Below are 9,861 nucleotides of genomic sequence, written 5' to 3' on the forward strand. Positions count from 1 at the left end.
TTTTAAGTGACTATTTCTCCAAATGGTTAGAAGCAGGTGCGTTTATCCAAATACGCAACACATGAAGTTATCACATTCATATGGAGAAATATCATATGTCGCTTCGGCATCCCTAAAGAAATCAGTTGTGACAACGAACCCCAATTCACCGGAAAGAAGACTGCCGAGTCCTTCGAAAAATGGCATATCAAGTGGATTCTCTCCATGCCATATCACCCTGCCGATAACGGTCAGGCTGAAGCCTCCAACAAAACAATATTGAATATCTTGAAGAAAAAGCTTGAGGACGCCAAAGGACTATGGCCGAAATTACTACCAGAAGTTTTGTAGGCATATCGCACCACGCCAAAAACAAGCACAAGAGAAATGTCATATTCACTAGTCTACAGGACTGACGTCGTGATACCAGTCGAGGTAGGAGAACCCAGTTTGAGATATTCTAATGAAAGCGGATCAAGCAATAATGAGAACATACAACAAGACCTCGACGAAGCAGAGGAGCGAAAAGACATGGCTTACATAAGAACGGTAGCCCAAAATCAACAAGAAGAACGGTACTACAACAAAAAAGCCAAAGTACGACCACTCAAAGTCGGAGACTATGTACTCAAGGCCAAAACTCAAGCGAGCAAAGACTCGAGTGAAGGCAAACTAGGAACCAATTGGGACGGGCCATATAAAATCACGACATCGGCAAATAAAGGTTTATTCTAACTAGAAACAATGGAGGGAAAGCTACTACAAAATAATTGGAACATCGCCCACCTCAAATACTTCAACTTCTGAAAACAGACGCCCTCCACGTCGTACTCTTTTTCCCTCACCCAGATTTTGTCCTAGTTGGGTTTTCTCGGGGAGGTTTTTAATGAGGCGACAAAGGGAACGTCTCGAAGTTCAAGAATATTTCATCGCCCCGCATGCCGGCTACTTCTCATCATCATAACAAGAATCAGAGGCAAGCCTGTCCGCATCATCATCAACATCATCACCACCAGGCGTACCTGGGGCGTAACCACAAGCTTCACGGGCCGCACGTGCCTTAACACGGACACCCTCGAGTTCTACTTTGGAAATTTTCCCGTCGACTTTCAAAGACTTATACACGTCGAGATGAGCCTCGACGTGAAACCACATCTCATAAAACTCCCGCGGCACATCGCGATCGGCAGAACTATGAGACGTAGATGGCTGTGACTGCCGTCGCACTTCCTCAGCCTTCAAGACAACGACCTGCTCGTTCAATCCAGACAACTCCGCCTCCAGATCCTGGATCCGTTCTTCTAACCTCGCCACCTTAAGCGCAAACGTCTTCACCTCATTATCTCGTTCGGACCTACAAACGCGAAGGGCATCTTCTAAGGCTGCCGCTTCAGACATGGCGACCATTCCGCCTTTGTCGGCACGAGTCAATTCCTCGACCTTAGAGCTCAACTCGCCCCTTAGATCGACAACCTCCGCCTCCCTCTGCCCAAGTTCAGTAGTTAAGGACGCCACTCGAGTTTGAAGGTCAACATTTTCAGTTATCACCCCCTTGCTCACCTCGATCTCGTCCTCCTTGGCCTTTAGAGCTCCCTCAAGCTCGCTGCACCTACCAATGGTTCTCATTATCTCATCATCCCTCTCCTTTAGCTCTTCATTTTTCTTCGCCAACTCCTCATCTTTCTGTTTAAGCCCATCACGAAATAGCTGAAATTCGTTAGCCTGGTTAAAGACGTCGGCCAGCGTTCGGTGCTTAGTACGGTACTCCTTGTACTTAGAGGTCACTTTATTAAAGACGCTCGTCCTCCGCTCCTCTCGCCAGTCACGCTCGATCTCCATAATAAGAGTCTGACATTCAAAAAAAAGAGTCAGTATAAGCAAATTACACATGCAAAACAAATCCTAACACTAAAAAGCACTTACTCGCAGAGCCATGCCAGATATACTCAGTGACAACTCTGCATCGCTCATCGACTGTAGTGCCGTATTCTCAGAAGCCGTACACAAGGGAGCAAATGACGACACCGCACGTTCTGAGTTGGCCAAAAGGTCGTAACCCACGGGGATGATTATGTGCCGGTTAGGACCCTTCGTCCTTACCTCCACACGAGTCTTCCTCTCCAAAAAGGCCCGTACCTCCTCAGGATCAATATCCGAACCAGAATCGTCGTCTCCCTCAAGCACCAATCTATCTCCCCCAACCGCCGATGATGCACCACCTTCTGCGGCCCGTGCAAGCTCTCCGCCATCACGAACCCCCTCAACCCTAGAGGTCCTCATCTCCATAAAGAAATCCACCGTGAAAATGGTTTCTACGTCTGGTGCAGGTGCAGACGTCGCTTCCAAAGCAATGACCTTTTCCGGCTCAATGTCAGCGGCAACGGCCTTCCCGATTTCCACCCTTCGCCTTTTTCTCGATGGTGACTCCTCACCGTTAGATGGTTCGTCTACCAGATGATAGATGGGCCGAGAAGAGATCTCATCCCTCACGGCAACAATTTGGAGGGCGGAGTCCCTCATCGGCGGAGCTTGAGTATGAACTCCCCGAACAGACTCGACCAAAGCAAATTGCATCCCCGCCGACGCGATGTCTTGGCGAAATGCTGGCACTGGAGCTTTCTTCTTGGAAATTCGCCGACCTAGCACCAAAGGGAGGTCGCGTCAACGAGCAATGGTAAACAACAGAAAGCTGAAGCAAAAGTAACAGTTACTAGACGGGACCTTAGGTCCAAAACGCTTGTGGAAAGTCGCCCAATCACGAATCCCCACCATGTGAGGCAACACGCGGACCACCCAATCTTCAATATCGAAGACAGGAGATGGTGCATGCCTTTCAGCTGAAAAACAAAGAAACCACAAGTGAGCTGAAAACAAAAGGACGAAAGAAGATAACGTGCATACGACAAAGACACTTACGATTATGATTCCACTGCTCGGGAAACACAGTCGGGTTCACCACCAAGTGCTCGGTCTTGATAAAGAAGTACTTATGCCAGAACTTTCGATTCGTTCTACCATCCATTCCGACTACTAACCCTCTGGTCCCACGATGTCGTGGGTGTATCATAGTGCCTCTATAAAAACTAGGTTAGAATAAGTGCAGCAGGTGGCGAACATCAACCTCACAGCCAGCCAATTCCGCATACTTCGTCAGCATCAAGAACGCTTTATACAAATAAGGAGAGAGTTGCGCCGGGCAGACGTTGTAAAACCGGAAAAATTCCTCCGCTAGAGAAAGGAGATGAAGAGTACAACCAATCAAGAACGGGTAGACATAGAAGGCACAATACCCGGGTCGATGGACCTCCACGATGTCACCACCGGCCGGAACTATGTCGACGTGGGAAGGTATGTGATATTTGGATCGAAGGTCGGCTATATGGTCCAGTCTCGGAGAGCACCTGAGCCTGAGCAAGAGCAGGAGCAGCCTCCTTTGAAAAATCATTCCTAGCCAAAGGGTTTTTGGGAACTATCTCCTCCGTGGTAGGGAAGCGATCATGCTCTTCAGCCACGAATTCCTTACCGCTAGGAGGAAGGGCTACCGATTACGAAGTGGCATTGGAAACTTCATCATGAGTGTGAGGGGGTTATGACATATTTCAACAATGAAACGTATTATACCAAGCCCGAAGAAGAAGATAACAACTAGGTAAAAAAGAAGGGAATGGAATCGAAGAAGCAAAATCAGGAGCAGAAATTGGGGAAGAAGATCAGAGAAGAACAATACTCACACGAAGTAAATGATGGTGAAAGCTTCCAAAAAATGAAACCCCTCTCTATTTATAAGGTTGGGTGGCGCGAGAATTGAAGCAAAAGACTGTCAATGGCACTAAAATCAAAGCGGCAGACGCATAGACGCTGCCTCAGGAAGATGCGTAATGATGACGCGCGGGGCCATGACATCACCCCACGATAGCCACACCAACCACAACATCGTTGGTTGTGTCGTTCTCTCGTCCTCGATCGATCCGACTATTTCGACACAACCAAATTTCTCCTAAACGAAAGCGAATCAGGTCCGCTTATCGAGGGCGTGCCGGACCACGACCTCAATAAGCGGAGTGACTAACTGTATTGGTCTAAATTTGGCGGCTTGGTAATAATAGATAAATGGGACCAAGGACGGGGTCGACCATGGTGTAATAGCGGGAAGCCATCCTCGAGGGAGCTGTTGTCAAAGACGAGCAGCTGAAGTAGGGAAATAACGGTAAGATAGGTTCAGATGAGGACACAAGGAATATTCCTTTGGATATTCCTTGTTTTGTACTTTTTAGGGTTTCTTGGGAATATCTCTTATAAATAGGAAGAGATAGAGAACAAAAGGGAGATCCTCACTTTTTTGATAAGAACACATTGTAAAGGTTGACTGTAAAAGAATATACAAAAGCTGTCTTGTTTACTGATTATATTATTGAAACACACATTGCTCAATCTTTGTTCACAAGATCCAAAGATTCCATATCCATCTTCACTTCTCATCCTTCCACGAGAAAGGAACACCCCAGTCACACAATAATTGGGGGGTAGATCCTTTTTTATTATATTTATTGTTATTATCTACATTTATTGCATGTTTATATCACCATACTCATTGATAATCATTGAATATTAAATCTGCTATTTAATACTCCTGGACATTACTCATCTCGCAAATATCCTATAATATTTGATCTAGAATATATTTAATCTAACTAAGATTCACCCTTTACTTCATCATTAATTGGTTTAACACTTTTTGGTCACACACCCTTAAATATATACATTAAGGAAAAAAGAAATCTTAATTCCATCTGTAATCTGGCAGAAACCAAATATAAACAGTCCCATCTGTTATACCTTATTATAAGACAGCCCTTCACATTTACTTCTTTGGTCCTTTTCTAAAGAGGCATACAATCCAAAGAGCCACATAGTCTTTTGTGAGTCAAGAAAATCCTAAAAAGAATCAAAGGCAAATATGAGAAGAAGAAAACAAGAAACAATGTAAAACACAAACGGAATCGTCAACTATAAGAAGATGTTCCCTTTTCTCTCACTTTTTGCTGATTGAAAAAAATAAATAAAAAAACTACCTTTTTCTATTCACTTCTCAAAATAATGTACAAAAGCAACACTAGAAATCTGTTATCATCAGTTGTAAGCCATAGTTGTGGATATACTGGGGCAATATATTATCAGCACACACAAAAGCCACTATTAGAAATTGAGTTAAGACTTTATAGACAAAACCATATGGCTTACCAACCAAAAAACCACAGCTCTTTTTCTGTTTCAAAGGCCAGAATGTTCATATCATATTGTAAACCATTGCACCATCGCCAATCAAATGACTAAGATCTCTTGACTTTTACTCAGACGTCACGGGTTCAAGTCCTAAGAACAAATATATCCTGATAAAAAGACTGATTCGGATTAATCAGATAAGTGATTTTTAAATGCCGAATACATGAGGAAAAAAAGAAATTCTAAACATGGCGCTAGGTGCCAAAGACTTCTTAAATGATACAACTCCACCAAAGAGCCACATCTACTACTGTCACTAGTAAACAAAGAGTTTTTGTAGTCGGGGGTGGAGCTAGAGTGCTAACTACGGGTTTGGCAAAATTTAGTAGCTTTAATTCAAATCTTATATTTGTTTTAAAAAATCATTGAATATATGCAAATTACTAATTTAGAACGAGCCCTAAACCATAAGCTTGAAATTCTTGTTCCAGCTCTGTTCGTAGCAATAGCTTAGGTGCTTCTTGCACCACCCAAATCAACAAAGAAATATAGTACTAAGTTTTTGTGTGAAAATACAATCACACATGTTTCATGTTTTTGCATGCAAACTAAGTTAAACAACATTGAATACCTATCCATAAAGATGTGGTGAACCATAAACCACAAATGAAATTGACGATATTGGTCTGTCATCGTTCTTGATAAAACACAATAAGGATGCTTCAACTATAAGAAGATGTTACCTTTTCTTTCTCTTTTTGCTGATTAAAAGATTCAACCTTTTTCAACAGAATCTCATTCACTTCACCCAAAAATACTAGGACTTTACAAAAACAACACTAAAAAATTGTTATCGTCATTCCTAAGCAATGGTTGTGGACATACGGGGCAATACGTAACAAACCAAAAACCACTACAAAACTGTGTTTCGAAAGACTTTATAGACAAAATCACATGTCTCTTTTACTGTTTCAAAGCCACAATATTCGTATCAAATCTAAAGCATGACACCATCAAATAGCGTTGTGAAATATCGAGATTCTTTCACTTGTAGTCCTGAGAGTTGGATTTTAACCAAAGCACATGGTTCGAGTCCTAAGAATAGATAAACTCTTCATAAGTAGAGCTATATTCTTCGAATCCAAGGTTACTCAAACCATGGTCATAAGGGTGGTCAATTGACATTCCTTCGTCGAAAAATTAAGCTGTGAATGTAAGTAAAATATTACTATAACACATACTTTTTTTCACTTGTTTAAAATTTGAACAACCTTGGGAAAATTACTAACTTCACAACTGACTCAAACCATAAAATTTTGGAGCAAGAACCCCCACAATCATTTTGGCACTAGTAGAACATTATTATTAAGGAAACTGAGCCACAAAATAGTCTTAATTCTCAGAATCACCACCTAACCATAAGCTGCCATGCTAAGAGGTTTTTCAACTTTCAGGGTATTTTTGTTTTAAAGAGAGAGAATAACAAACACTCATACTAAAACAAACTGCATTAAAAAGAGCAGGAGATCACACAGGAAGAGGCCGAATCATACATCAAATCGATTCGGTCATATCCCCACTCTTCCTCTTTAAACTACAATAACAGAAAGCTGCAACAGACCATAGGGAAAAATCCCTGCTTTCTATTGCATCTTTAATTCACCAACGAAAACAAGAAACTAAACAAAGAAAATTGACATTAGAAAAACATTACCAACTAAGGGTATTATTCAAAAACAGACAACCTCGACGACAAACTAAGGCTGGAGATGCTACAAGAACACTTCAAGCAGTGCAATAGGACCAAATCTCATCCTCCCCTGTAGCAGAATCTGCTGCATTCTCATCACTATAATAGTAATTATAGCCACCATTGTTAGCAGTAGCAGCAGTGAAGCAGCAAGATGAAGGCGCCACAAGGTAAGGCATGTTATGGAACGACTGAGCTAAGCTGCTGGCCAAAGATTCAACAGCCAGCCCTTTGTCATCTTCTTGTTCCAAGAATTCCTCTGCACGGTGCTTGAGAGTCTCGAACATGAGCTCGGGCTCGTGCTGCATTGCTCGGAGCACGTCCGCACAGGACGGGCCAGGGACAGAGCGAGTCATGGCGAAGCTGTGAGCGCTATCGCTCTGCACCACGCGCACGACGCTTGGTCCACCAAACAGGTTGTGGAGTCCTCCAAGCGCCTCCTCATAAGCCCCACCCAAAAACATCCCCAGATAATAACCACCACCATCGCCATTACTTCCCAATTCATGTAGTGGCAAGCTTGATTCGCCACCAATGAACTTATCAACCTTCCCATCACTGTCACAAGTCAAGTCGGATAATATTCCCCTCACTGCAGGCTTTTCATCTAAGCGGTGAATTGGAACAATCGGAAACAATTGACCAAAGGCCCAAAAATCAGGAATTGAAGTGAAAATTGACAGATTCACATGGTAAGTGCGGACAGGATCAGCAGCCCCCATAGCCTTTGATACAAAGTCACAGATGCTATCAACAGCAGCAAGATGTTCAATACCCAAGGACCCTTCTTTAAACTGCTCCACACATCTCTGTTTCAACTGATCAGAGTAAAGTACACATGTCTCATACTCTCCACGAACTGCAGCAGCAGATAAATTGCGGTAATCAGCAAGGGCATCTTCATTGAGCGTCTCGGCCATGGATTGGAGGACACCAGAAGACAGATGTGAAGAAGAAACATGAGTACTAGAAGCAGACACGGCTTCGAAAATCAGAATTGAGTGATGAGAAACAATTGCCCTTCCACTTTCGCTGCAAATCACTGGGTGCTTCACGCCCTTACGGTCACATACATATTGAACCGCCTGGACAACTGTGGAGGCATATTCTTGAATGCCATAGCCAACAGAGACATCAGAATCGCATGATTTAGTACCATCATAATCAATTCCAAGCCCCCCACCAGTATCAATGAACTTCATACCCGCACCAAGACGGACTAATTCACAATAAATCTGAGCGGCCTCACCAACACCATCAGCGAGCAATTCCGTAGAAGGGATCTGAGATCCAATGTGAAAATGCAGCAACTGAAGGCAATCCAGCATTCCGGATTCTTCCAGCTTCTTCACTACACGAACAATTTGGGTCGTTGTAAGCCCAAACTTACCCTTTTCTCCAGAAGTGGATCCAAAATGGCCTGAATGCTTGGTCCTGAGCTTAGCCCGAAGTCCAATTACGGGCCGAACAGCCATCTTACGGCTTATATCAATCACAAGGTCAAGCTCCTCCTCTTGTTCAAGCACAATTACAGTGTTCAACATGAGCTTTCTTGCAACCAAAGCAAGCGAAATGTACTCAGCGTCCTTGAAACCATTGCAAACGAGAAGGCCCTCAGCACTGCCCTTGCAGAGACAGCTCATGGCTAACAGGAGCTCGGGTTTAGACCCGGCTTCCAACCCGAACCGGAATGACGACCCGAATTTCACGATATCTTCCACCACGAACCCGTCTTGATTGCATTTCACGGGATAAACACCTTGGTAATGGGCCCCATAGCCCTGGGAATGAACCGCAAGATCAAAAGCCGATTGCAGAGATTCCAACCGGTTTTTTAGCACATCAGGGAAGCGAACAACAAGAGGCAGCTGAAGCCCAAGCCCACCTGAATTTTTCGGATCGGAGGCCTTTTTCACGACCTTGAGAAGGTCAATTTCCTGGTGAGGGAGAGTATCCGTACCATGTGGTCGGACGGAGATATCTCCGTTAGAGTTAACAGAGAAATAAGGAGCTCCCCACCCATCGACCCCGTACAAAGCAGAGGACAAATCCGGAGACCAATGGGAAGCGGCGGCGGAATTTGTCGGAGGTACGCCGGAGGTAAAGAACTCCGGCGCGGGAAGAGAGCTATCCCGAGAGAAGGCATAGCCGAGAGGAGGGGAAACAGCAGCGTCTACACAACAACCTAGGGCCGGCATCTCTTCTTCTTCTGTTAAAAGAATCAAAGAATACAGAAAATTAACCTAAATTAAGGGTTTGTTTTGTACAGATTTAATGATGTTTTTGCCCAATGGTTGTAATAGATGGGGGCTATTAAAACCCGCCGAGGCCGAGGCCCCGGCTACCCCCTCAAAAGAAGCAAAAAAGGAACTGAATCAAAAGATAATCACCCTCTAACACACTCTTACACGATCCAAAAATCCCCACCCTGACTTCAGAAGAAGCTAATTTTTTGGTTTAAACAGAGAATTATAATGTTACAGGTATTAAAGGCAAAAAAAATCTAAAATTCGAACAAGAAAAACACCATACAGATATTGATTTCAGAAGAGGAAACGGAGAAGATGAGAAAAATAGGACGGAAACCTAACGGTAAAGATTTCTGTTATGGGAATTGAGAAGAGAACGTGAAACTAACAACTGTGTAGTGAGCGAGATTTGCATGAGAGGTGACGACGCTTTATATAGGAGGGAAATGCGTGGCTGGGCCGTGGACCCCAGTTTTAGCCCAATTAAATATCTTGACTTTTCTCTTTTTATTTTTATTTTCATGGTAATAACCAGAAAATAAAATTCTAGAAGTTAATTTTCATCTTTGGTGGGCTAAGAGATTCTCTCGGGCCGTGGATAGACAGCGGAGGGTTGCCGCGTGGCAAATTCGGTATTTTACATCATTAACTAATGTAGCG

General features: G+C 43.5%; 1 protein-coding gene across 1 annotated transcript; it reads right to left on the minus strand.

The window, feature by feature from the left end:
• LOC109219675 (arginine decarboxylase) lies at positions 6,690 to 9,604 on the minus strand. Its single transcript, XM_019384422.1, has one exon. The coding sequence runs from the start codon at positions 9,148 to 9,150 to the stop codon at positions 6,988 to 6,990; it is 2,163 nt and encodes a 720-aa protein (XP_019239967.1). The 5' UTR covers positions 9,151 to 9,604; the 3' UTR covers positions 6,690 to 6,987.

The sequence above is a fragment of the Nicotiana attenuata genome, chromosome 1, assembly GCF_001879085.1.
Source record: "Nicotiana attenuata strain UT chromosome 1, NIATTr2, whole genome shotgun sequence".
Classification (NCBI taxonomy): domain Eukaryota; kingdom Viridiplantae; phylum Streptophyta; class Magnoliopsida; order Solanales; family Solanaceae; genus Nicotiana; species Nicotiana attenuata.